This window comes from Haliaeetus albicilla, chromosome 4, assembly GCF_947461875.1.
Source record: "Haliaeetus albicilla chromosome 4, bHalAlb1.1, whole genome shotgun sequence".
Lineage (NCBI taxonomy): Eukaryota > Metazoa > Chordata > Aves > Accipitriformes > Accipitridae > Haliaeetus > Haliaeetus albicilla.
In genome coordinates this window covers 49,460,461-49,488,402 of record NC_091486.1, presented here as the reverse complement: position 1 = coordinate 49,488,402, position 27,942 = coordinate 49,460,461, and the positions used below count along the sequence as shown (strand labels likewise).

Below are 27,942 nucleotides of genomic sequence, written 5' to 3'. Positions count from 1 at the left end.
GAATAAGATCTGCTTGCTACAACCACATGCAAAAAGATTACGTTTTAATAGTTAGAGAAAGACACATTCGGAGAAGTTCAGAATAGCTGATTCTTTCCAAAGACAGTCATACCATGCTTTTGTTCTTAGAGTACCACTTAGTTTTCAGCCTCAGAGCTTATATTACTAAGGGGTACAGACACCAAGGTTCCAAAGTGCACTTAAGGCTGTTTACTTCGTATCTTCTGGTTAAGAACCCAAGAGGTTTAGGGTTTGGGTTTTTTTGTTTTTGTTTTGCTTCTCTTTTTTTCAATATGTTAAAAATAGAAAAAACAAATGCAATGTGACAGAAGTCCAATGCTGCTGATAACTGGAGAGACACAAGCCTCACGCACCTCTTCATTGTTTTGCCTTTTCTACTTCAAAACTTGCTAGAGCAAAAACTTTGTCTCCTGATCCTATGAGAGGAAAAAACATTTTCAGTATTAGTAGAAATTGTGAATTTCCTTATATACAATTTAAATCAAGCAAAACATTTGAGATCAAAAGAAATCAAACCTACATTTTGAAAACTAGAACACTTGAGCTAATTTAAAAATAAATAAAATAAGATTAAAAAAAAAAAAAAAAAAAAGGAGACTTACTGGCTTGACAGGTCTGAAACCAGCCATGTTGTATTGGGTCTGGCTGGGATGGAGTTACCTTTCCCCATAGCAGCTCTCGCAGTGCTGTGCTTTGTATCTGTAGCTAGCATGGTGTTGGTAACACACCGATGTTATGGCTAATGCTGAGCAAAAAGATTGGGATGGGACATAGCCAGGACAGCTGACCCGAACTGCCCAGATGGATAGTCCATGCCATATGACACCATGCTCAGCAATAAAAGCTAGGTGAAAGGAAGAGGAGGGGGATTTGTTATTAAGGCATTTGTCTTCTGAAGGAACTGCTACACATACTATGGCCCTGCTTCCCAGAAAGTGGCTGGACATTGCCTGCTGATGGGAAGTAGAGGATAAATCTTTTTGTTTTCACTTGCTTCTGTGCACAGCCTTTGCTTTTCTTTATTAAACTGCCTTTATCTCAACCCACGAGTTTTTAATTTTATTTTCTCCTCCTGTCCTGCCGAGGAGGGGGAATGAGAGAGCGGCTTGGTGGGCACCTGGTGGCCAGCCAAGGTCAAGCCACCACAAGCACAGATTGCTTCTAACGAAGTACCCTTTTGAACAAAAGGGTTCTCACCTTGCTTACACTCTCAGGAAGAGGAGTACTGAAAGGTAGGTCACAGAGACAGTTTATTTGTACCCTGACCTAGTCTGCATGTTCCTGCCATTCATAGTTCTTTCATCACAATTCTAACTGTAATGCTAGAATGAACTGCTGTGCTTATTTAATGCATATTATAACTGAACTTTTGGTCTTGTCAATATGATTAGTTATGACAATCATGGCAAGAAGAGTTCTTTAAAGCTGTATTTTGACAATGTGCCAATAATTGCCAAATTCTCTGCATCAAGTAGAAGAAAAAGCTCTCCTGAAGAGAGTCATTAATGCAAGAAAGATCTGTATTTAACTGTAAGGGTGGTATCTCTGCTGGAGACAGACCATTCAAGCCTTCAGCATTACAGGCAACATTTGGCATTTTATGGACATTTGGCACTGGATTTATTTGCTGTGTTATTTTTTCCTCATGGATAGCATATCAGAGTTTCATTGTTAATAAAACAGAAAAATGTACATCAAAATGTAATGGCACGAATCTTTTGTTTGTATTTTCTCTTTCATAGGGGAATCACAGGTGTTTCTATTAATCTGTGTTCAGTGAGGCAAAGAAATTGGAAGTCATGAGAACGAAAACTTACCAAGGTCAGTGGAGACTCTCTCAAACTGGCTCAGGGCTGCACCAGCATTTGCCGACAAGAACATCTCATCATCTGGAGTGAGCTAAATTAAAAAAGGCCACAGCTGTGAATTTGGTAGCTTAACTGTGCATATTCCCACCATTGTAATTCCCACCATCTACATGGGCATATACATGAACTATGACAGATTACAGCACTTGTCAGTTTGCAGTTTTTAAGTGGCAGTGTTATCTAACATACTAAAAGCCAAAGTAAAAATGCAAGCTACTCCCCCTACCACTGAATTTTTTCTCAATGGCGCCTGTCAGCCCATGAAGGACAGCATATGGAACACCATACATGCCTCTGCATGCACCACTAAGCTTCAAGCTGACCTCCAGTGGTAATTTTTCATGAAAACGTCACACTGTACCTCTGTACCAAAACTATGCAAGGGAATTCCATTATTTTTTTGTTACGTGGTCAACAGAGTAATGAGCCAAGATCTAAGCTCGCTTCATATCATCTACTGAGAAAACTGAGAATATGAAGTCACTACCAGCTTTGACCATGTTAAGAGTCAATGACCTAGAAATGGTTCTCTTCCTTTCAAGTGACATTTGCACATGTATATTTTGCTTTTATGTATGTGCTCTGATGCCTAGTGACAGATGCCCATAAAATATTTACAGTAATGAAGTAGTAACCTACATTTGGAAGGTTCAGATATTCTAAGTTAAAACTCACTCATTTAAGTAACCGCAGATATATATCCTTATTAAAACAAAGCATAAGTGTGTCAAACTGTCCACAGTGTTTGCATCAGTTTGTTTATTAAAAATACAAAAATCACGTACAGGCATTCAGAATGATGTTGGAATGCAGGAAAAAGTATGTTATGTGCCTTTGTGGTGCTTTGTAAGCAAGCAGCTAACTACTTAGCATTTTGCACTATTGTGCAGACAAACATGTAATATTTACCATCATTTTTCACATTCACAACAGATGTGAAACTACTAGCCTAGCAAGTCCTCTGTGAAGTAGGTTACTGATCATTTTAAAAGATAAAGAGGTTATGTCGAAGTGTGATGAAGTGGCTTGTCTGAAGTGATCCAAGGAACTCATGCCAGGAGGATTAGATATCTTCATCATTCAGTTCACAGTCTTAACTAGCCTTTTAACCTATTTCCAAAACATTTTCTTCTCTGACAGTCAAGCAATAAAAATATTCTGAGGGAAAGCATTTGCTACTATCATCTATTTGGAATGCAGCTCCTTTTAAGTACTGCACTTGATATTTTCCATTATATTCCCTCATTTCTTAAGAAAGTTTAAGTACAGAGATACACAGCAACCCATTTTCTTCATGTACTAGCAACAAAAAGAAGTAACAACTTCTCCTTCTCCCTCTAGTGGTTAAACCCAGGGATTGTTCTGCTACTGATGGGCTCATTGGGGAAACAATCAGTTTCTCACTCATCTCTCCAATTTATTTATCTTACACCAAGAGGCAGGTATTATCACCAATACAAAATAAGTAAAGCTCAATGTATGTCAAAAGTCTTGGATAGTTCCTGCCAGGTGGATAGGTGGCAGTTAGCCAGTAAAAGACTTGTTTTGTAGCTTTTATAAATATCATCAACTTGTACCAGCTTATATGCAATTCATTCATATGACCCACCAAAGAAAGCATTTTAAAGTAGAAACAGCCTTATATAAATGTACAATACTACTCGATATATGTTCAGTAGTGAGTGCTTCAGAAAGCTTAGCATTAAAATGGAAGGACACTTATATACTACAAAAGCGAGCCGCATTTTATCATTTGCTCATAAACAAAAGCTGTAATTTCTTATTTTAATGATTTCAAATTCCTCTTTAATATACAGATAGAAATCTCTATTCACCTAACTATCATACTTACACCTTACCTTCTCACCAAGCTTTCTGAGGGCAGTCAGGATTTCCACTTTCTGCTGTGTGTATAGGTCTCGTCCCAACTTCCCAACCATTAAGTCTCGGTCCATCTGTATGCCAGGGGGGAAAAGAAGTCAAAACATATAAGCTTCCCATTAGTTTCACTCAATACAACAGAATGAGAAATGCAACAGCCTAAAAATATCATCAGAAAGCATGGTACCCACAGAAGTAAGGGACAGAGCTACCCATTATTTAAACGATGGCTGTGAAATTTTTCTGAACATTCTGCAAATACTCTTTGCGCCTAACCTTAGCATTCTTGATTTCTCCAAACTTGAATCTCTTTTAATCAAAGACTGCTATTCATTTGAAATTATGGATTCCTATACCACTGATACACACAGGAATCACATTTAATTTCACTTTATCTGGATCTCAAGTTCAGTCCAGATCTCCGAAACATCTAGTGCACTCTCCAGCCCGTCAGTAGAATTACAGACTCATACTCTTCAGATTTTCTATTTGCAGTTATACTCAGTTCACTATTTGTTAATCACATTTTTGTCTTGAAGAGCAAGACAGAAGATAATTCAAGAAATACACATTATTCCCGTTACCTCAATAAATACTTAAATCTGAACAAATTCTAAGAGAGAACTTCTCTATCTCTTTATGATGCTGCCACCAAGTTTTCTAACACACTTGGTGCTCTCCTTGCAATCATTACATATTTAAATCAGTCTAGCACAAATAAACAGTTTTTACAGTAAAACAGAAACCTTCACCTCTGCCAACCTTGTCCTCAATTGCCGTGGTTGTTTCTTTGCAAACATTCTAATTACTTCCGGAGTTTTAAATGCTTGGCTGATGGCTGCTTGTATTGCCTACAAGGAAAGAGCAAGAATGACCAGAACTAATAGCAGTCACAAGCTATAGCTGTATGACAAGATTAATGAAGGCTGGAAAGCATCATTAGTATCCTCTGCATCATTTGATACAGAGAGCTTTTCTTTTTTTTTGCATAACCATGGAATTGAGATGAAAAAAATACATGACCTTTATGCAGGGCTTGAAAAATCCACTCATTAGTGCAACTACACTGAGAAAGAGCTCTGAAACTTTTCATTACAGTCCAGGTCTTCATTTCTAATAATTTCCAACATCTTCCTAATATTAGCACATCACAAGTGGATGTGCTATGCTACCTTTATCAGTTTCAATGCCCACACTGACGATTACAGCTCTTCTAAGGGTAAGAATGTAAACGATGAGGTAAATCTCCTACTGTTATTCAAAATCCTCTACAGAGTATCAAAACTATTATGATTAAATCTCACCACAGTTATGTTTGGACAAATCATGATCTCTCTGGAAACAAAACCCTAGATCATATGGCTCAAAAGGAACAAATCATGCTCTAAATAAACATTTCAAAAGAGAGAAAATAGATCAGAAGTTTGGAAGTCAGAATAAAATAAGATTCATTCACTAAAAGAACTTAAAAGTTACACAGTTACTCCTCCAGCCTTTTCATTTGGACAGGTCTGAATTTGAAACAAATGAGCAATAAGAGCACAGGAAATGCTGTCTTTATGCTTTCTAACAAACAGGCATGAACTTTATTTCTCTTGATATTTATTGTCCTGGATTGTCTCTTTAATATTAATTTGTATTATTTTATGTTATTTTCTACTATTAAGGATCTGATATATTTAGTCCCTGCAGTTTCCCACAGTTTTCTTCCTATAGTGTTATGGTTATAATTCTTCAACATTTTTTTTTCCTTTTAAAATGAAGAGACCTAATCAAGGTTTTATATGTACACATGTATTAAATAATAAAAACATTAGATACCTAGATCTAGCTTTCACATATGCCTGTCTGAAAATTATAATGAACCACTTGTATCTATTTTCTGTTTCACTGAGTCCAGGCAGAACATGAACTATTTTTAGTAACACATCATCCTTACCAGTTGCATCCCGCTGAGCTCGTCCACCAGAGTCATATCTCCAGACATAATCTTCTTGAGGGAGTCATTGATCTCACTCAGCTGTTCTAGAGTTTCTTTTTTGGTCTCTTCATACTCATCTGCGTCCAGCTCGTCTCTAAAGAAGATCCAGCAAGACACATCATTAATTCATAGGATTAAACCTGAGATGTAACATGGAAAAAAGGACATCAGGGAATATCATGAAATATGTTTCCTCAGACAGCAATGAAAACATTCACATCACTTCAGATTATTCTGCTCTAGCCCTCCTAGCTGTTATTTTGGTTAATACATATGTAGTCATCATAGGTCCTAGCCACCTATGCAGTTATGATGTTTGTGTGAAGTCACTCGTATTAAAAAGGACCTGACAACTACAAGATACTCAGCACTTGGTGCAGTATTTAAAAGCGTATTTTGGATCTCAACAAAAATACGCAGTGAGATTGTCTTGCTCAAAGCTACGGTGAATGAAATGATCTGAGAAGCCTATCTCCTCACCCAAAACCAAACAAGTCATTCAGGAATAACTGATCCTGCTGTCTAAACCTCGTCCAGTTCAAAGAACAGCACTAACAACCCCCAGCAGTTACAAATGTTCTTGAAAAAAATATGTACTGCTTGGACAAGTTAGAATTATAGTCAGAGAAAGCATCTAAAACCACACGGCACGTTTAAGTGCAAGTACTGACACAGAAAAAAACCCAAACCTTCTCCTTGGTAATTCAATCTATCTCAAATTTTATTAGCCCACAAAAAAACCTAACACAAAATCACATAAAACAGATCACATGAAAATGTTAGACGAACTAAAAAAAAACCCCAAAACAACAAACCAAACCCCAACATCCGTAATTATAAGACAAAACAGACAAAAAACCCTATTTGCTAACTGCCATTAAAAAAGCCCATATGAAAACTGTGAATTCTGTGAACAGCTATTAGAAGTTAAAAAGTCACACTGAAATACAAAATTTCAAAGAAAACAGTAATGAGTATTTTTGCCCGCATTTTCCTCAAGAAATAGAACGATGTTAATAAAGTTGTTTTTTTGAAATAAGTTTTACTACCTAACACAACCTTCCTACTTAATTTAAAGAATATAAAGCCACAGCAAAACACAAAATAAAACAAAACAACCCACAAGGTTTTTGAAAGGTACCAATTTCTTCTGCCAACCACTTCAGAAAAATATTACCATATAAGAGGAAAGCATCTATTTTTACTACCTGCATTCCTCCAGATCTTGAAGCTGCTGCATTAATCTATCCAACTGCTCTTCCAAGTTTTGTTTTAGTTTACTGGTCTCTATTGTTCCTCTTGAAGCCATTTTCTGTTTTCACATGAAAACTTTAAGCTGTTACATGACACTCCTAAGAGAAAGAACATTTTATTGTTGTGTATCAACAACTTAAAACTTATTTTAAAATGCTCCAAGTATCAAGAAAATTATGCAGTATCTTGAGGAAGTGTCTAATCAAAACACTTAGGAGATGCTTGCAGTGGAAATACAGAAATGTTAGGCTGGGTCTACGGGATCGTTGTCTTTGTAGCAAAAGGCAGCTCACCAAGTTAATAACTCAAACAGCCACGGCACAGAAAAAGAAACACGTTTCAAACCAAGGAACAATTACTGAAATACTGAGGCCCCGCTAGATGTAACAACAGATTCTACTCTTCAACGGCCCCTTGGGAAACTATTTAAGAGACAACAACCCGGATGCAGGTGTCTGAAGCACGCAAACACCTTAGATAGGATCGTTCGCTGTGGAAAACTAGTGGACTCTAGAGGAAACCCGTGCTTCTTCGGGCATCAAACAGGAGCAGACAGGTAGCTGACGGCAGCGATCAGTGGGATCTCCCGGGTGACGCACCGGCTCACCAGCCCCGGACCAGCAAGTTCGCGGGTCTGCAGTAACGCCAAGGGCTCCGGCAGCCAGGCAAACAAACGCGATCCTCCCCGCCGGAAAGGTGCGAGAGAGGGCAGCGAACAGGAGGCCTGGGGGGAAGGAGAACCGAGAAGAAGGCACTTAGGCGCCACCCGAGTCCTGCCTGCCCGCCTGTCTCCGAGGCCAGGCTGCAGCCCGGCCCTTCCTCCTTCGCGCCCGCGGTTCGCGGAGGCGACCCCGCGCCAGGCCCGCTCCTGCAAGGCAGAGCCGCACGCAGGGCAAGGAGGCCGCGACCGCCCTCCCCGCCCGCCTCGGCCCCGCACGCCGCCCCTATCCGCCGCCCGGGCCCGTCGCCGCCGCCATCTCACCTGAGGCAGGCCGCGGCGGGCGCCACGCCAACCGACGGAGGAGCGGGCCGCCTCCGACCGGCGCCGCTTCCGGCGCGTCCGGGCCAATGAGAGCGCGCCGCCGCCGCGCCGCCCAGTGCGGCCCCTCAGCGCGGAGCTGGCGGCGCGGCCCCGGGCGGTAAGCGCGGGCGGCGGCGGAGGGGCGGCGCGGCCGGCTCGGGGCGGCGGCGGGGACCGCTGGTGGGGGCGGCGGCGGCGGGGCAGACTGGCGACTGGCTGGGCTGGGGCCTGATCCTGCGCCCCGTACGTTCGGGGGCCGTAGCTGCGTGCGGGCCTCTGGCGGCGCGGAGCTGTGGGGAGGCGGTTGCGGAAACGGAGGGAAAAGCGGAGCGCTTAGCGTGCGAGAGCTTCCAGCAACAGCTTACAGACCGTAAATTTCGTATTTGATGGCGTTGATATCCGACAGATATGTAAGCAGGTTTAATAAATGTTTACCTCTGAAATGCAAATGAGACTGACCAAAGCATACTCACAATTACCTGCTTATCCACGGCAGTGAACAGGTTGGTTTTCAGAACCATCCCAAAACCTCCTGCAGGCACACTTTGATGTTTTTTAGTGCAAATAGGTGTCCAATCCAGCTAAGCGCTAGCAGGACTGCAGTTAGGACACACTGAATATCGGTAAGGTTATGTATAAGCATGATGAGATTATATATAAGCATATGTGTAAAGGACTACGTCACAGGGCACCTCAATTTTCCTTCTGAAGCAGAAGGCAAAGTGATCCAGCATGTCCTACACTGACGGAAAATCTGACTGAAGGCCATTTTACTTTCCTTCCCCTTCATAAGTCTCTGTAGAGAGGTTTTACTAATAGTTCATTTAGTATTTGGCATAAGGTAGCATTAATTATTTTAAGACTCTTCTCAGTTTTGTGAAACTAAAGGCTTACCTGCATACAGGTCTCTCCCTCCCATCTCTGTACAGCAGGAGCCGGTCTGCTAGTTTGGATCTTGTGGTCAAACTGCAATAATTAGAACTGTGTCAAGCAGTGCCAAATTATACGTAATTCATCAAGACTACTTATGTTATTATACAATAAGAATAGGCATAGTTCCATATACAGCTCAGGCAGGGGCTGGGCTTCAATCATCGCTGGAACCTAGTCTTCTATTTCTCTCCTGGGATGCGCAAATTGCATAGCTTTCTCCCAGAAGTTAGCGCTATATGAAGGCCATTTCACACAAAGCAGATCCCAGCTCTGATGGTGCTGTGTTGGTTATAAGGATCAAGGTAATCATGGGATGATACCACTTTGTCAAGTCCTTCGCTCTCCACGCCAGCCGTGCAGCTGTTTTCTGTGAAAACAGTGCTAGGCAGAGGATGTCAATGCAAATTAGGAGACTGAGGGTATGTTCAAACTATTAAATTATATTTATATTCTCAATTTCTATGCAGATATGAAGCGCTACAAGGTGAGTTTATGACGCAATAGTTGCCTGTTTCTGAAGACTGTAAAATGAGCTAGCAGCATCAAAAAGGACATTTGACCAACTCCAGAAAAGGCACTATATATTTTAATCTTACAATTTTCTATTATTTTTGCCCTTGCTTTTTTTTCTTTTTAAAGGAGAAAATCAAGCCTTTTCAAATTTGCAGCATGAGTCTCTTTCTTTAGAAAGTAGGGCTTTATGCATTACAAAGGCAAGCCTAACTCCTTTCCTTGCCTGTTCCCATAGTAACTCTTCCAGCTGATGCCCCTGTGAAGACTGCATTCCAAGTAACACCAAACCCTTCAAATGCTGAACTACTCTGCAGTAATAAAGAATATTTTAAAAGTTTGTGAAACTCTTGAAAGCACAGAGAAGTACTAACACTTGCAAAATGTGACGCCTTGCAAGGCTTCCTTTTATTCAAGGGCTATTTGATGTCAGTACATAGTAGCTGTTACAAGATTTAGCTGTGATGATATCTCACCACTGTGGTGGCTGCGAACATCACTCAGCTTCTTTGTAAGGGAGACAGAATGTGAGGGTGACCTTGTGGGATTCTTCAGCCAGTGATGTTGCTGTAGAAACAATGGCAGACTATTCAGTGCTCAACACAGATGTCTCGGACATCCCACAAACAGCAACAGCATGAGAATGGCCCATAACATATTCCGGTTTTCATTTGTTCAGGGCCAGGCTAGGGGAAACCATCTTGGCAAGCCAGAATATTCTCGTGAAAGAAAAGAACACTGAGAAGCAAAAATCCATGTAGTGTGAGGAGAAAGGAAAAAGATAAGTAGTGGAATTTCCTTATTTTCACCAATTCTTAAGCAGCTTTCTGAAACTGAAGTTCGAAATTGCAACAGTGCTGTTGTATTTTAAAAAAGGAAAAAAAATCTGGCATTTAATTGCAGCTTTTACTAAACTTTTTTTAATTCACTCTTTTTCTATCATCTGTTCCACTGGTACATCTACCACTTACTTTCTGCAACACAAAGTAGATTGGTTGTTTTCATGTTCAGTCCATAGCACTTTCTTCCCACATACCAAGAGAAAGTAAAATGTAAATAAATCCCGAATGAAGAAATGTTAACCCCCCCCCCCCTCCAGAATTTAATACAATATAATGTTAGTTCTATAGATTTTGCTGAAAAGACTCACTGCAACTTAGAGTAGCAGCACTGGGAACTGTCATAGGATGTTCTATTTGCCCCGTAAGCACTAGAAGTAAGGAAGTTACTTATAAGTAAGTTCCCTGCAGGTGCATCTCTTGGCAGTTGATTGGCATTGGCATCTTAAAAAACTTGCAAGGTTCTAATAAAGTTTGTCCTGCCATCAGGACAAACAATCTTTCTTTATGAAGTTTTTCTGCATGAGCTGCTTTTCTTCAGAGTGGGCAGTACCCTGTCCTCTCTTTAGGCAAGCAGCCTGTTCTCAGTGATTTCATTTTTAAAGATGTTAACTCGCATATAGGAGGGAATCGCAGCTGCATTGATAATACATAGGCAAGGCAAATTTGAGTTCACTTATCACATATATCTTCTTCCTAGCACACTCACTTTTCTCTACATCCTTGATTTCTGAAGGCCCATGGAAGAATTATCCTCCTTTCTGCAACATAATGCCACTCTTGTCTCAGCTCCTTGCACTGTACCTCTATCCAGGGATAACCAGAAAGAACTAGAGGCAGTGGTTTTAATCTCTTAAAAACTGGGTAATGCAGTATCACATGAACTGCGGACACATATTTAGCTAACGGTCACAAGAGCATTCCAGACGCCTTTAGAAGGCCTTGAACAGAATAAACAAGAAGACAAAAAAAGAAAGATGCCAATTAGAAGAACACAGGTGCGCATTCCACGATAAAGGGAACTTGGCACAAAGAACCTCAATTCAGCAGTTTATCTTGACCAATTAGACTGAGACAAGTTTCGCATGTTTTAGTTGATATAACCAATTATGTCCTATGTTTATGCGCATGTACAGAGTTAGTATAACCAATTATATCTTATGTTCATACGCATGTACAGTGTCGATATAACCAATCATATTTTATGCTTGTGTGTGTAGACACTATATGCTTGCATGCAGCAACCAATCAAAGCTTTTAAGGAACTTAGAGAATTGTATAAGAATGATCAGGTATGCTCAATAAACTGGTGACTTTGATCATCATATCGGTGTCCTGTCGTCCGTCCCCACATGGAATTTCGCAACAATGAACAATCACAGGCCAAATGTTGATGGAAGGAAAATACAGTGTTCAATTTGATCTTGAAATGTTCTGCTTATTGGCAGCACAAGTAAGTAGGAATAACTATCTTTTAATCTGGTCTCTTCTTGTAGTGCCTGGTAACTAGCACCAACACTCTCCACTTGACTCTGTAGCTGTGAGGAATGGCTATGGAAGATCCTGACAAGAAGACTGAAGTAGTACTGCTGGCCTGTGGGTCCTTCAATCCCATTACCAACATGCATCTAAGGCTATTTGAGCTGGCTAAAGACCACCTTCATGAAACAGGTAGGACAGTAATCTATATCATTCAGAACAGCTCTGATAACTAGAACCTTAAATGTTAAGGTGAATACTTTGTGTATATGAATGCCTGTTTGACAGTGACAGATATTTTTGGAAATACTAATTCTATATTGATGCTAGTATGCGTGCATGTATCATACAAAGTCATGTAGGCCAAATACATGAGATAACAGTCTTATATATGTGTTGCTTATTACTAATTTTAATGACTTAAAGCATGAGTTTAATAGTTTTATCTTTCTAATACATCTTACTAAATCTTTAATTGTGCTGCCTTGCACATGGCAGAGGTGTACAGTACTTTTCCACTCAGCTGGCTATCAGAGCTGGCATTGGTGTTCTTAGAGATTGCAGTGAATAATGGTTATGTAATAGTTTAAATACAATACAGTGGAAGTAACATCTGCTCAACCACTTTTCATGTTATTGTGTGATGTGTTTTTTTCCACAGGAAAATACAAAGTAATCAAAGGAATAATTTCACCAGTAGGTGATGCATATAAGAAGAAAGGTCTGATCAGTGCGAACCACCGAGTAACTATGGCAAAGCTAGCTACAAAAAACTCAGATTGGGTGGAAGTTGATGATTGGGAAAGCAGCCAGAGTGAGTGGTTGGAAACACTAAAAGTTTTAAGGTATTCTTCAGCCAAATCCTAAAAAGTCTCAAGAACCTATAGTAGGATAAGGAATGGTGTTAGCTCTAACAAGTTAGAATAATAGCAGACTAACCCCAAATCATACGAATAGACTCAGTGAATTCAGAAGTACTATTTATACGAGCATTGTAAATGAAAGATTGCACCATTAGTCCTAAATGTACAAAAAATGAGCCTGCGAACAATTTTTAAGATATATTGTTTCTTAGGTTTTATTCAATTTTTGTGCTGAAAAAGAATTCATGAGGAAGGACAAGAGACTAGAGTAGGGTAGACACATGCTACACAAGCTTCCCTCATTAGATTCTGATTGTGCTATGCTGCCCATTTGTGTATTTAAAGGCTGGCATGAGAATTGCCTGAAGGAGTATCTTTTAAGTTTTATGGTTTTTATTCTTTTAGTCACTGCAGCCTCACTGAGGTTCTTCTTTTTAAAACAAATTTTTATAAAAAAGAGACAAACCAACCTTGTAGTTGTTGCTTTGAAATCTTTGCACTTTGACTGTCTTATGATGTCTTATGACCCACCTCTCACAAGTTCCTGTTCCAGCAGATCAGTTCTTGGATGGATTGTCTGTGAAAGTACTGCAGGAGGAAGTGGTGATAGATTATTTAGTAGGCCATACTCTTCCCTATATTCTCCTACATCTTTAAAATACCTAAAATACATCTGTTTTACAGGTACCATCATCAAAAGCTCTTATCTCCTGATCCCACTAATACTCTGCAGAATGCTATACCTTTAACAAAGCCAGGACGGAAGAGGAAACAGGAACCAAATAGGCATGACCCCATTAAAAAGAAAAATCAGAGTCCAGATATAAAAAGTTAAGTCTGTTTGCCAATTAAATGCTTAACAATACTTGCTATTTCAAAGGAATTCTGTTGATGAGTAACATTTTTCTGTGCTAGTTCTTGGTTCTGATTTCACTGAATAAGTTTATTCCCTTAGATCCCACAGTGTAAAGCAGTAGGCTTCGTAACAAGAGGACTATAAGGGTAAAATATATAGGACATGAAAAATACTCAAGATAATAGAAATTTGAACTGAAAAAGGTCTGAGCTATCCATTTTACCTACAGAACTTTGCTAAACTGTAGTTACAACTGAGAATTTTGGATCATATTGTAAGTTGCTGAAGAAAGAAAGAAAGGACAGGATTAAGTCCTGAAATTCAAAATATATCTGCATACAGGATCATTTTAAATTGTAATTTAAAACTTCATACAACAGATGTAGCTTGGCTTTGTAATTTTAGATAGCATTTATTTTGCTATTGCTTTTAGATCTAAATTTTAGTTATTTAGCCTAAAAGGTACAATTATATGTGTTCATATAGAATTTGAACAGCCCTGTATAATGACCAGCTTAATCCTTTATATTTGCAAATCTTGACTTTTGCCTGACTTCTTCCCTTGAATCTTTCCGAATTCTTCTGTTTAAAGTAACTGTATTCAAAGAAAAGACCAACAGCATCAGGCAGGCTTTTTTCATATTGTGTTGACAGATGTTTTAGTACATTCCTACCACCCTGTGACATTACTGGAATCTGCAAATCTGTAGCACTCTCAATTTTGCTTCCATTTCTTTAAGGTGGTTTCTATCTGCATGCTTCTCGAGATTCCCTGTAAAATATAGTGTGGAAGAGAGTCCCCTGAAGACAAGTCACACAGTCCATGGGGTTTTCTTTGGTCATATTTTCTTTCCTTTTACATAGTCCCTTCTGCCCCCTGTCCCGTAAAAGCTAGCTACTCTTCTGTAACTCTATGGAATGTCAGATGAAGTTTTAACAGCATTACAGTATCCCTTCATACTTAGCTATTCTGGAATTTTCTCTATATTTTCTTTTACTTTGATCCTCACAGTGATTGATTCATCCCAAGGCTAAATGAGCATATTAGAGTTTATTTTCCAGTCCTTTTGAATGAAGGGACTCCCATAACCTTTTTTCAGAAAAATCCTGTATTGAAGCTACTAATTATAAAGTATATACTCTGAATCTTTTTTTATGTCATTCCATTGTCTCATCTTAACCAAAGATAAAGAGAGGTAGCCTAGAAATTAAATGGCCCCATCAAGTTAGATAAAATCTGGTGGCCTAAACCAAGCCCTGTTTCTCACTTATTTTTCTTTTTAAGGTGTCCCACAGGTTAAACTGCTTTGTGGAAGTGACATGCTGGAATCTTTTGGGATCCCCAATCTATGGAAGTTGGAGGACATCACTGAAATTGTGGAAAATCATGGCCTTGTATGCATCAGTAGGGCTGGAAACAGCGTTCAGAAATTAATCTATGAATCTGATATTTTGTGGAGACATAAGAATAACATTCACCTTGTGGAAGAATGGATCACAAATGACATTTCCTCCACCAAGATTAGGAGAGCACTGCGGAGGGGCCAGAGCATTCGTTACCTAGTGCCTGATGTAGTTCAAGCATACATAGAAAAAAATAATCTGTATAGTCCAGAGAGTGAAGACAGGAATGCTGGGGTTGTCTTGGCTCCCTTACAGAAACATGCAAGTGATTCCAAGAACTAACAGGCACTATACAACTAACTTACTTTCTGCTGTTAATAAAGCTACAGTTCAGTATGGGAAAATATGATTTTTAGGGGTTGGTTTTTTGTTTGTTTGTTTGTTTTAAGTAACTAGTGGGCTAATTCTGTCGCTTTAGTACATCTGTAGTTGCTGTTGAGGTTTGGTGCACTCAATAATTGGACCTACACAATCTTTTTTAAATCAAACAGTAAGATTTTCACGTTTAAACATTTTGTCACAGTGCAGTGAACTAAGTGTAAGAATTCACACTTGCATATGAGAATTACAAATTAACAAACAAAACAAATGAAAATGTTCTAATTAGTTTTAACTCAGACTGCTGAATGCTATTTATAAAATATTAACACAGATATTTTTAATAACCTAAGGTGTCTTAACAGACAAAGCAACTTAATTTCAAAATGTACCACTTAGTGATAGGAAATCTATGTAACTAATTTTTTAAAAAATTGCCAACATGGGGTGCACCTCAAAGAAATAATTTAGCTCTATCCTGGAAGGGAAAAATTTACTCCTGGCTGAAGTGGTGCTAGATACACCATGCTTTTAGCTGCCTGCCTTTCAAGTATGCAGCCTGTTTGTCTGCTATCATGCAATTTGCTCCCAGAAATGCCTTGTGCTTTACTTTTCCATTCATGTTTCCAGAGCTGTATGTTAAGCTCAGCACTGTTTCTCATGGAAGGACAGACCTACTTCAGAAACTGGTTTACAGCCATTGATTTAATGGATAGAAATTAATAATAGTGTCTTGCACTGATTCTCAGACAGTTGTCCCTTTATTTCAAATAATAAATGAGCTTTTACTTTTGAGCCAAATGTATATAGCCGGAATTGTTTTCTGTGACTGGAGTTGAGAAGAAATGGTAGGATATTAAGACTGTATATAAGTGAAATGTTTTTCTTTGCTAGAAATCTGGTTTTGAATCTAATAGTATATTGTCTGTATTATGTGAATATAAACTAGAAAGGCACTGTGAATGTCATGGTGATAGAATTCTACCTCCCTTTATTTACCATCATCCCATTTTTGTTTGGATGTGCCTTATTAAAAATGTGAAAGTTTCTGAGACGCTACCTAATGGGTCAACAGCTTTTTCATACAATCTCCACAAGATGACTCTGTTCACGTTTTTCAGATCAACAAATCCAGCAGAACGTGAGACTCTCAGGGCAGGAAACCTAGATGCTGTTGGGCAAGTCTAGAACCAGACATGTTCCAGGATCACAACTGTGACAACCCGCCATCTTCCTTCCCTGGGCAGGCCATCCTCAAAGAGCTGAGGCAGAGGTCTAGGCTTCCCTCGGAGCTTAGGTGGAGTCTGGAAGCCAGAAGCCAAACATAGAACATCACGGTTGGCCCTAGGGCCTGCAAAGCTCATATAAAACCCAGCAGGTGAGTCGAGACACTATTGGGAAAACCTGTAACCTGCAGTGGAGCTAGCATTGGGTATGCAAACTTGGACCCCTACATGAAATTCTGCAATTACCATACACTAGAACATCTGTGTTCTACTAGTTCCAGTCTGTACAGGTGGCTGTCTACAGAGAATCTACAAGGAGATTAGTGTAATAAAATCAAGTCACAACTTAGAAGTGCATCTGTAACTGCACTGTGACAGAAAGTAGCATCAAGTATTCTTAGGTTTTTTTCTTGGTGATTCCTGCATCAAATGTCCTCAGTCTGCCATTTTTTTCCTGTAGAGCTCAGGCAAGCTAATACTGTCCTTCGATGATGAGGCTGGGTTCGTTTATCATCAATAGTAATAAAGGTACTGAAGGATAAATTATGGCCCCCGTGACACCTTAGCAATCAAACTGCCATAACTGATTGAAGATAACTATATTATTGATAGTGCATAGGAAAGGACAAGATCTACTTTTCTCTTTTGCTCGCTGTCTGTCTTTATGACTGACAAGAATAGACGGCAAGAAAGATTTATTTTCAGCACTCAAGTCAACTAGTGTGCTTCTGAATAAATGGAGCAGATCTTTCTAATGGGAAAGCACCCTGTTTATGTGGTCACTTTTCAGAGTAAAATTGCACTTAAGTCTAGATTTATTCTAAATAATGATGCTGGTGTGTGTTGGTGTACTTTGTGTAATTCTAGAGAAACTGCACATTCAGTAGGATGTTTTATAAAGCTTTGGTCTTCAAACAGTTATATTTCACTGGGTTTTAACGTAGTTATGTGTGATGGGTCTTTCAATAAAATAAATTGCACGTGATATGCTAATTTTAGTCATCCTGTTATTAACCAAATGTGATGTCTGATGGCAGCACGATTGTTAAGTAGGTAGAATGATGTCTGTACAGTTCTGTCTATACAAAACAGAACATTGTTCAAAAATTACACTGACTGCTGAATATGGATGTTTTGTTTTACTAGTGGGATCCAGAAACCTGCCTGTTACAACACTAGAAGTAACTGCACACTGACAATCTACTGTTACAATCAGTTATAAATATCAGCATTGCAGTGATGTGGCATATTCAAAAATGTTAGACAGGTATAACTTTCAAGAGTGGACTAGACCTAAAAGAGAATCTATATACTTGAAAATGTAAGGTTTGTGAATAATGCAGTTCACTGAACTTTATAAGAGAGTTATAATGCATTCACAGATGTTCTATAAACAAAAATGAGGCTTGTTTTTTTTTTTTACATCACTGCATTTGGTTCTGCTCTATTAAAAGAACATAGGGCCCTTTCACTGCACATATAATTCAGACTCAAAATATTTTATAAATACTGCAACAGCAGCAGGATCCACTTTATCTACTTATGTAACGAGGCCACATCCTTAATGGAATGTATTAGATGCTCAATGCTGCACAGCAATTAAGACAGAAATGGAAAAAAATTCTTTCCACAAAAAGAAAATCGGGAATTTGTAAGGGAGAAAGAAATGAACCATCATAGGATGTGGCCAGGGGACTTGGCGGTTCTTACAAAAAGTTCCACAGGCAATTCTTTGGCTGAGCCTTGAAATAGTACCCCTAGTAGCCTTTATAAGTCTTAGTTTGAGATGAAGTACTGATTTACAGAAAGAAGCACCACATCCCAGACAATCTGCATAATCTTCATTTTCAATTAAAATGTATATCCAGGCTCTTAAACAGGACTTATCCAAGTACTGACTTCCCTTCACTTGGAAGAGTCCGTAGTATTGCAACAGTGCTTTACTACCATACCCTCGTACTAAGAAATTATGGGTGAAATGTTACTATTTGAGTCCAGGGGAAACATTAATAGGCATTTCGCTGTGCCATTCCTAGTTTAGTATAGGTTAGAGAACAATATCCAGCTGCAAACAGGAAACAAGCTTTGACGTCTTAATTTCCTACTGGCATGATTCTGTGAGTCATATAGGTCAAACTGTCAGCTCCAAAAATGTAGTTAAAGTTCAGGGAAGCTTAATTTTCTGTGCAAAATATTCTTTTTATTCAGCCTAAACTGAGTCAGTAAATAGGCAGATGTAGTAGCTATAGGTGAGATTCCTCATTCAAGATTCAGAATACCAAATTCCCTTTTTACTGTGGTAGCAACACAGTTAAGATTTCCCTTGCCCATCCATTTTGGGTTTTTCTTTTAACGTAGCCTTCACTGTGGTGCTCGTTGCTGTCCCATCTGACCACTTAAAATGTGGGATTAAGCTAATGCTCAAAACATATGTGTGACTTTGGGAATGAATGTTTTCCCCATTTTACCAATGAGGAAACTGAGATAAGAAGTTAGTCTAGCTCTCCTGTACTTAGCGATTCTAGAGTGCCTAGTTGTTCAGGGTTATTAAATTCATATTTCTCACTTGGTAAATTGTAACAATAAGGCATACAGTTTGCAAAAAGTAACCAGTGATGGAGGAACTGCAAGACATTGGAGAATTATGTATCTTTTAAAGGAAATAAAATCTCACTTCCAAATTCCTAATATATCCTTTCTCTTCAAAGTCAGACATTCTTTATTTACTTTTCAAAACACATTGCAGGATCATCACTTAAGAGATTTCTTTCACTTCTTTGCTGAAGTCCAACACTGAAGCTTACCTGCTGCATCCTGTGCTCTACTCTCTATATGCTCTGCCACAACATGGAACATCTAATAAAGCATCAGTGGGAATAACTTCTGTTATGACCTCTCCTCTACTGTATGTGTCAAGAATAAAAAGCAAAGGGGGGAGCTACACCTTCTATATACACGAGAGTACTTTTTGGATTTGTTACTCTTGTTGGCTATTTGTAGGAGTTGAAAGTGGATTGCAAGAACAGGTATTTGTCCTCCCTCCCATCTAGGAAAACTGATAAACACAGAGCTGCAGAACTGAACAGAGCTCAGGCCTCTGGATCTGCTGTCTCATGCCTAACTACTACACAAACTTTCTGGCTGGTAAGGCATCTGAGAAAATAAAGAATTTTGTATATGTATGTTCATTTAAGTAGGACATAACTAACAACATTAAAGAAATCAGAACACAAGTAGGTAAACTGTGGCACAGCAGAGCTGTGTTGAGAGTCACATCAGAGAATAACATGTACAAAAAAGGTTTGTCTTTCACTTTTCTGTTATAACCACTAGAGAACGATACTGCCTACTATTCACTCCAGACATAAACCAAGAAGATATAATACTAATCTCTATTACTGTGTCATAGGTACGGCTTTAAAAATTTGCTGATACACCTACAGTTTAACAGTCAATCCCTGTCTGTTCAAATACAGCATGTATTTACAGCGGGTAGATCACTTTTTCAGCAAGTACATAGATTTCAGATCATAAAGCCACAGATCTAATATACGTGCAGGGAATTTTAGTAATGACAAAATCTGTCCATGATTCCCTTTAAGGTATACAAGATGGACACAAAGGGTTTAAACCAGTTTTTGGTTTGCATTGTGACGCTTGGACTATTAACATTTGCTCCACACAAAGATTTCAGAAACTGTGAACTTTTCCCTCCAATGCAGCTGAAGCTGATCTACAAATACCCTCTCACCTATTGGCTCAGCAATAGTACCCTTCCCCTCCATCAGAAAGGCTCTGCGATGTAATCCCACCCACAGACTTCCTTATATAAGGCCTGGTTGGAAAACTACTTCTTCATTTTTGCTTTTGGGTCAGAGGTTGACTGCATCTTCCTTCCACAGTCTGGCAATGCCTGTGGATTTCAGTGGAACCTGGAACCTTATCAGCAATGACAACTTTGAAGGTTATATGGTGGCCTTAGGTAGGTGAAAATACTTGATTCTATCCTTCCCCCATAAGGGTCCTCCTGAATTTTAAGACTCTGAGCTCTTTTAAAACCTAGATATTGCTGAAGCTTTTTTTTCCTCTGAAAAACAATGGAAGGATCTTTGTTTGTTGATAAACAGACAGCATTAACTATACTTTAGCCTGTCACCCAAGTGTCATTGCAGCCTTCAGGAATTTCTCAGCCTAATACCTGTTAAAAGTAGAATTTTTTTATGGCTTTCATCAGAGACAGGGAAGACTTTGCCCTGTCCACTTAATTTCTCTTGCTTTTGAGCACAAACTTATAGAACCTATGTCTCAGGTTAATTAAATGTTAAGTAACAAAAAAAAGCACTTGGGTTCTTCCAGGCAGTTGTTTAGCTTAGTGTCATTTATCTTTAAACAGCTTACAAAATACTTCTCTCATTACTGTGACTTGTTGATAAGCCTCTCTAACCATCCCTTTTCTGGAGTGCTTGAAGCTAACCTCTTACCTTGCTCAGATCTTTTATAGAGAGAGATTAATGGTGCTTTAATGGGAAACTAAGAAAGTTCTTGGTACTTTATTAGTTTTCTTGTGCAAAGTTCATTGCAGACTGTGACAGCAGGCAACCTTGTGTACAGCCTTCTCTTCTCCCTGCCTTTCCCACCCGTTGTGCTTTTTTGACTTGTGTAAACCGATGACCAGTAATGTCCCTTGTTGGTTACTGTATACACAACTAGAATAAAATCAATTTCTGGCTGTATCTAAGCTGGGTGACCTACTTAAATTATCTAGTTGGTATCTTTAAAATGGTTCAAGAACTCTTCTCTGTTTCTAATCCTGCTGTGTTATCAATTGGAAAAAAAAGAAAGGGTGCTTCCATAATGACAATTAGTTTGAATGCTAAGTAATAGACAGTTAATGTGTTAATGTCTTCAAATGGAATAGAGATTCTGTCAGTTCCTTGATAATAAACATTGTCCAGCTAAGTAAAGGGCTTTTTTTAATGAAATATAACTACAATCCTTGTGAAAAATGCAATTTGTTTTCTGTATGTAATTGGGCAAACTTAGTAAAAGTAAAGGCAAAGAATCCTTTTGATGATTTACAACCTATCTTTAATTACTCCTGCTTGGTTGCCAGTATACTGAACAAAACAAGGACTGAAATAGCTATTGTAGAGCTAGAATGAAAAACTCTTCTGCCAGGTTAAGTAGAGTAAGGAAGCTAATATCCAGTCGGCTGAGTAACTAGACGGTTATGGATAAGGACACGGCTATTGCAAGCCTAGCCCTTCCTTCAATTTACTATCTACCTCTAATGAATAGATTTGTAAGTAGTTTGTATTTATATATTCTTATAATCATGTTAAGCCTTAATGGGTATGGCCGTTACCAGTACTGAACTCAAACCCCTCTATGCTAAAATAAATTGGTAACTGTGTAAAAACATGACTGACAGATTCTGGCACTTCTGTAATGCATACAGTAATGAAGTCCCACTTCAAACACAGTCTGCATAATGAGCCATATGGTTCAACACATGGTAGCTGAAGACACCCTGTCAAGAAGATCACAACCCCAGCCTGCATAAAGTGAGAAACTTCTAGTGGTCCTATAAAATGACAGTTTTAATCTAGGTGATGAAAATAACTAAATTAATACACAGACCCCCATTTTACCCATCCACCTTCCTGAAAACGTAACTCTGAGCATGCTATTGGGATGCAGTGTAATTCAGTTGCCTGCCAAATAGATGGCCTGTTCCTCTAAAGAAACAAACATTCACTAGAGAAATAGAAAAAGCTCTAGAAGCACTGCTTTAAGCTCAATGTTACCAAGAACATCAGGATTCTGTTAAAGGTGACTGATCATTAGAGATAACCAGGAAATCTTTTGACAAGTGTGATGTTTTCTAGTTGCACTTAAAAAGTGTTAATAGCAAGCGGCATGTCCTGAAAACAAGCCTGAGTAATTAATTATGAAGTATGTGCCCTTCATTTTAGTCTATTTAAGGTATAGGGTGCAAAGTTTTCTTGTTAGTTCACATAATGCCTTTCCTCTAACAAAGGATGAGAATAGGCATTAACTACTCCCTCTAGCTAAGCAGGGGGTAAGTCTGAGACCAAGCTTGGCGTGTCTGTGTGGGGGAAACCAACTCTCCCCAACTCCTAAAAGGACTCTTTTGACTCAAAGTCCTAGAAATCTTGCACAGGAATTGTGCAACAATTGAGTAAACTGGTTTCCAAAGAGTAAAATGTACAAGAACATGACTTGATCTGAGTAACATATAGGTTTAAACAAAAAAACCCCAAACCCAAACAACAAAACCTTGCATGGCAGTAAGGTCAATCTATGTAAGAAATGCTTCTGGTAGTAATAAAGGTAAGTCCTGGCTGTCGGAATGGCTGGTGATAAATACAACTCTGACCTTTTTGCCTCCTGTCCAAGGTATTGACTTTGCAACACGCAAGATAGCAAAAATGCTGAAGCCTCAGAAAGTGATCAAACAAGATGGCGATTCGTTTTATATCCATACCACTAGTACATTCAGAGATTATTCGCTTCAATTCAAAATTGGAGAAGAGTTTGAAGAAGATAATAAAGGCCTGGATAACAGAAAATGCAAGGTAAGACTGAATACATGAAATCAAGAGGCTGTGACAAAATTAAGATGCCATGATCAATCCAGCTACTTGAGCTGAAATTGTTTCAAGAATACTGTTTGTAATGCAATGCAAAGGTAGGAGCCTGAGTTACAGACAAGGAGTTTCACTTTCCCTCAGGAGCAGTATTTAGGTCCCCTTTTATCCAGGAAAAAAAGGACATTGTCTGCAAGTATATTGCAGAACTGAGACAAAAACATACAGAAACACTTTTTTGTTTCCTCTTCCACAGAGCCTAGTTACCTGGGAAAATGACAAACTTGTCTGTGTCCAGACTGGTGAGAAGAAGAACAGAGGCTGGACTCACTGGCTTGAAGGAGATGACCTCCACCTGGTATTTACTTCAGATTTCTACTAATTCTGTCTCTATATGACAAAAATAAGATCTATAATGTGGTCATGGTGTGCACAAGTCATCTTCTAGCTCTGTAGTATTTGTAATGGATGGTACATAGGGAGCACATGCTGCTTTGATTTTAGTTTAGCTGGAACAACTTCATTGTTTCACTGTCTTGTATAGTTAAATTCGGAATGTTAAGCATAACCTATTAGCATGGCAGCAGAGTGGTGGTCAGTAGTCATGGCAAAGGATCTGTGGTCACTTTTAGAAGCAGTTCCTTTGATTACTATATACATCTATGCTCTTGTTTGTTTGTTTGTTTTTTGGTAGGAGCTTCGTTGTGAGAATCAAGTATGTAAACAGGTCTTCAAGAGAGCCTGAATATGTGTACTGGTTCCTACATGGAGAGACAGCTATATACAGGAGACTATGCATCCTCATGTCCAGTGACGGCCGTATGGACAAGAACCGATTTCTTGTACCTATTAACCTAAATGGTCTGATGTTTCTGGCTCAGGAAATAAGTCTGCTGTTGCCAGTGTTAAAGATCTGATTTTTGCTAATAAATGCCCCAAACCAAACCAATCTTAAGTACCTGACTTCTGAATGTGTTTTTGGAAGAAAAAAAAACAACCCAAAACATAAGTGCTATGGCTTGGGTCTCTAGTTAGCTAACAGTCTAAATCAAAAGAAGAAGAGAAGATAACAACAAAGGAAGCAGACAACAAAGGATACAGATTTATTATTCAAAATGCTTCTCTTTAAGATGCAGACTAGTAGTTAACTCCACTTGCTTGTATCTTAAATGTGTAAGGTCCTATACTATGCCATAGCTGCTTTGTTCTCAAAATAAAGTTCAGCTTACCAGAGGAAACCAGCCTGTGGTCAAATCCCAGAACAATGAAGACAGGTCTGAGTAATCCATGTAGATTCCAGTCTGCAAAATAATTGAACTCTATAAGCACATATACAGAGTGAAAACAATGCTTCTGTAGTTAAGATTTTTTTGCATACACCTGTTCAATTAGTTTAAATGTTTTTCTTTTTGACCTTGTGTAATGTCGCATAGAGAAGTAGGTTTTATTCTGCCTCATGTAAACACATTTAAGTGGTCAGATCAACTTGGTAGCTACATGTGAAATGAGTTGCTGTGTATTGTTGGTAACACTAACATTGCAGGGATCTTTTCACTAGTGGAAAGAGAGGAGTTTGATTAAATCTAGCTTAAGCTTAGTAACTTAATTACTTTCTATGGAAAAAAAAAAAAGAATTCTAAAGTAATTCCTGACATTTTAAAACATTAGTACCACCTTTCTGATACTTCTTGTCAGTTCAGAATTATTGAAGCTACCCCCACAGGCAGACAAAGTCTGTTGAAGCCCAGAGAGCTTTTTGTTAGATTGAACACCCTCCCCCCCCTAATTACTAGAGGCCTATGTAAATTTAAGCTGGTTTGCAAAATATGAAGAAAAGATCTAGTATTCTTTATACAGTTAGGGAAATTTGGGGGACCAGCAATAAAATGCCAGGTGTTTATTCTGTGGAGCCTGACAGTACCTTCCTTCTGGAACTGAGTAGTTTTCATTTACTTGAAAATAAAATTCCTGTTACCATGTTATTCTAATATAAATAACAAATTCATGCAGCAGACCTATTCTGTCACATAGATCAGCAATATACAGCAACAGCCACGCAGACTTCACTACACCACTAGATGGCACCTCTGGAACGTATTGCATCTTCAAATTGAAGAGGTTCCAAAGCAGTATCTTAAGTGTTAAATATTGCAGATACTCTCGAACCCCACAGCTTTTAAGCTGTGCCCTCCAATAAGATATGCACGAGAAGCAATACAGAAAGGCAATGACGACCTTAGGAACTCTGTTAGTATAAAGAGAGACTCCAAGTAGAAATCGGAAAAATGCAACCTTAGAAACCTGCATGACTATAAGTATAATAATTCATTAGTAAGGCTGCTATGAGGAAGTCCTTACTGTTAGGAATAGAGAAGAGTTATTATTAGCAGTGATATTGCTTTTCTTATTGCTACCTTCCTACTTCAAATTGCTGATTTGAAACCATGTAATGCTACGCAGAACTCACTTGAGGATGCTTTGAAGATCTTGAGGATGAGAGAAGCTACTACTGACAAAACTGCTTATTCTAATTTCATTTATATGCTAACCAATTCACATGCTTTCATAAAATACAAATTAAACATCTTGAAATGCAAGGTGAAAAAAGGAAGGGAGCAGTCACATATTCTGGAAGTGGGGGGGGGGGAAGATGACATTAAGATAGCCTTTGCCAAGAAGGTACGCACTTGAACTATAGAACTGAAGGACAAGAACAAAACTCCCCAGGGAAGCACTTGAAGGGTTTTATTCAAAGGTGTTTCAGACCACTTCAATTATCTTGCACTATTGCTTTGATGGTGAAACTTTTTCATCAACCAGCCTCTGAGGTTGTTTTAGTGCAACTGCTGGCCATGTGTATTATAATGATTTTTAGGTATGCCAGCTGCATGTGGAAGTACTTCATAGATAGGTGAAGAGAAATGTGTTGGCTTCTGGATTCTACAATCAAAACAGACAATGGAAAACCAAAAGAACAGCCAGGATTCACAGTCTCTAAAACACTTTCTGTAATGATGATATTAAAAAAAAAAAAGTTATACAAGTTATATATAAAAATTTAAGGAGTCATATCACTGAATGTAGTTTGCTATTATTGTTTCTAAAAGTTGGTCTTTGTGACAGACTTATCCAGACTACTTCTAAACAGAGCACATAACTCTTCCCTGACATCATCAGAAGTACTGTTGAGGTTACTAATTTTTACTCAAAAGCTTTTAAGACATAAATTTGTGTGTAGTCTCCTAATAATTTTCTTGCATACTATTCTGTGCAATGACTATATAATATGGAATAAACCAACAGTTTAGCATAAGAACAAACCAGCAAGTGAAATCATGTAAAAGCCTGTGCTTTGGATTATAGCCCCAACTCCACTGGAAAAAACAAAACCAAAAAGAAACACCAAATGAAGCTCAATCTAAAAATCAAAGGTAACAATACACATATGTTCTACAAAAAGAACGGCAGTATGTATTATGATTCAATTATTTACAAAAGAACTGGTTTCCCATTCTGGGCACCTTGGTTAAGTCATCAAAAACATTGGTTTTGGTCAAACACCTCTAAATCAATATAGTATGTTAAGGAAGATGTGTACTTAAACACAAGACCAAATACTGTATCTGGCTCATGCATAAAAGAAAAAAAAAATCTAATCTATTTTATTGCTTTATAATTATTTGCAGTGCTTATGGAAATATGTCTTAATCCTATCCCTTTGTTCATACAGACCAGTTTGGTTCCATCTTAAGAACATCCTGCTGCCCCCTTTTATGAGATTCTTTGACTTGGTGAGTCAAACTACGCTGCACTGCGCAGAGCTGTCAGTTAAGATATTATTATTAGTGACTGTTCATCCTGGGGCAAAACTCTGCTGATGCAACTCCCGGTATTTTTTGTTCTCTTCCAAAACAGCAACTTCTCAAAACCCTTTTCTTTTTCACCTACATGTATTATAACTGATCAAACAAGCAGAGCTGGAAGTGACCATCCAATTCACTTGAAGTCAAGACAGACCCTGGCTGTTTTGTTCTCTAGCCGAACTTAATTTCGAGGGCGAGGGAAAAGAGGAGGAAAAGATGAGTATCTTCCACAAAAATACCATTTTGCGGTATAATGAAAGAACTAGGTGTGGAAAAGTTCATGTTTTTACACCAGAAAGGAAAAAAATACCTCAGGTTCAAACTACGCTTAGCAAAGGCTAAGACCCAGTACTCACTGGGGGCTTAGCGCCTTCGTTTTCCCTCGATGCGTTACACGGACGGTAACAGCTAGACAAAAAGCCCGTCGTATTCGTCACTGAGAAGTGGGCTAACACCTCAAAGAAGCGGAGCCTGTACAGACCCACTACAACGGCAAGACTTCAGTAGCCTAACCCCACCTTGCACCCCGACGTCCATACCTGCGGGGCTGCTCCCGCCTCCGGCCAAGCGGCGACGCGTCTGCCGGCGGGCAGCTGCCTCCTTCCCGCCCTGCTCCCCACCCCTCACCGACCCGCTCCCCAGGCCCGCCTCCCCCGCGGTCCCGGGCCCCCTTCCCCGGCCCTCTCTCCCTCTCCTCACGGCCGCCTCACGGCCGCCTCCCCTCAGCGCCGCCCTCGCCCCCGTTGCCATGGCGCGCGCGGGCCGCCCCTCCCGCGCCGCCACGACGAGCCGCCGGCCCCGGCCCCGGCCCCGCCCCTCCCGCCCCGCCGCGCCGCGCCCCGCCCCGCCTCCCGGCGCTGCCATTGGTTCTGCGCAACGGCGGGGCCCGGCATGCCCGGCTCCCTCCGCGGCGCCGGGCGGTCTCACGTGATCCCGCCCCAAGATGGCCGCCGCCGCCCTCTTGTTTTGATGAATAATCTCTGCGCGGGGCAGGGGCCGCGGCGCGGGCGGGGG

General features: G+C 39.5%; 3 protein-coding genes and 1 long non-coding RNA gene across 9 annotated transcripts; 2 read left to right on the top strand and 2 right to left on the bottom strand.

Moving 5' to 3' along the window:
* Nucleotides 1-27: 27 nt before the first annotated feature.
* Nucleotides 28-8,103, bottom strand: LZIC (leucine zipper and CTNNBIP1 domain containing). 4 transcript variants are annotated; one of them, XM_069782555.1, is made up of 8 exons: nucleotides 7,988-8,103; nucleotides 7,605-7,729; nucleotides 6,960-7,103; nucleotides 5,710-5,845; nucleotides 4,523-4,621; nucleotides 3,749-3,844; nucleotides 1,839-1,920; nucleotides 28-437 (listed from the first exon to the last, which is right to left on the bottom strand). In XM_069782555.1, the coding sequence occupies exons 3-8, from the start codon at nucleotides 7,058-7,060 to the stop codon at nucleotides 379-381; spliced, it is 573 nt and encodes a 190-aa protein (XP_069638656.1). In that variant the 5' UTR covers nucleotides 7,061-7,103; nucleotides 7,605-7,729; nucleotides 7,988-8,103; the 3' UTR covers nucleotides 28-378. The 4 variants fall into 4 exon arrangements, with proteins under 4 accessions (XP_069638656.1, XP_069638657.1, XP_009922304.1 ...); XM_069782556.1 differs by lacking the exon at nucleotides 7,605-7,729 and having other exon boundaries at nucleotides 7,988-8,098; XM_009924002.2 differs by lacking the exons at nucleotides 7,605-7,729; nucleotides 7,988-8,103 and adding an exon at nucleotides 7,478-7,603.
* Nucleotides 8,013-17,447, top strand: NMNAT1 (nicotinamide nucleotide adenylyltransferase 1). Its single transcript, XM_069782554.1, has 5 exons — nucleotides 8,013-8,144; nucleotides 11,805-11,979; nucleotides 12,449-12,632; nucleotides 13,335-13,480; nucleotides 14,792-17,447. Exons 2-5 carry the CDS (start codon nucleotides 11,856-11,858, stop codon nucleotides 15,190-15,192), a joined length of 855 nt encoding a protein of 284 aa, XP_069638655.1. The 5' UTR covers nucleotides 8,013-8,144; nucleotides 11,805-11,855; the 3' UTR covers nucleotides 15,193-17,447.
* LOC138685200 (uncharacterized) lies at nucleotides 9,846-27,581 on the bottom strand. 3 transcript variants are annotated; one of them, XR_011324482.1, is made up of 5 exons: nucleotides 27,468-27,581; nucleotides 24,295-24,366; nucleotides 13,121-13,238; nucleotides 10,985-11,114; nucleotides 9,846-10,036 (listed from the first exon to the last, which is right to left on the bottom strand). It is a non-coding gene; the product is annotated as an uncharacterized lncRNA (long non-coding RNA). The 3 variants fall into 3 exon arrangements; XR_011324480.1 differs by having other exon boundaries at nucleotides 9,846-11,114; XR_011324481.1 differs by lacking the exon at nucleotides 10,985-11,114.
* Nucleotides 20,285-24,020, top strand: RBP7 (retinol binding protein 7). Its single transcript, XM_009912847.2, has 4 exons — nucleotides 20,285-20,436; nucleotides 22,875-23,053; nucleotides 23,322-23,423; nucleotides 23,760-24,020. The coding sequence occupies exons 1-4, from the start codon at nucleotides 20,364-20,366 to the stop codon at nucleotides 23,808-23,810; spliced, it is 405 nt and encodes a 134-aa protein (XP_009911149.1). The 5' UTR covers nucleotides 20,285-20,363; the 3' UTR covers nucleotides 23,811-24,020.
* Nucleotides 27,582-27,942: the final 361 nt, after the last annotated feature.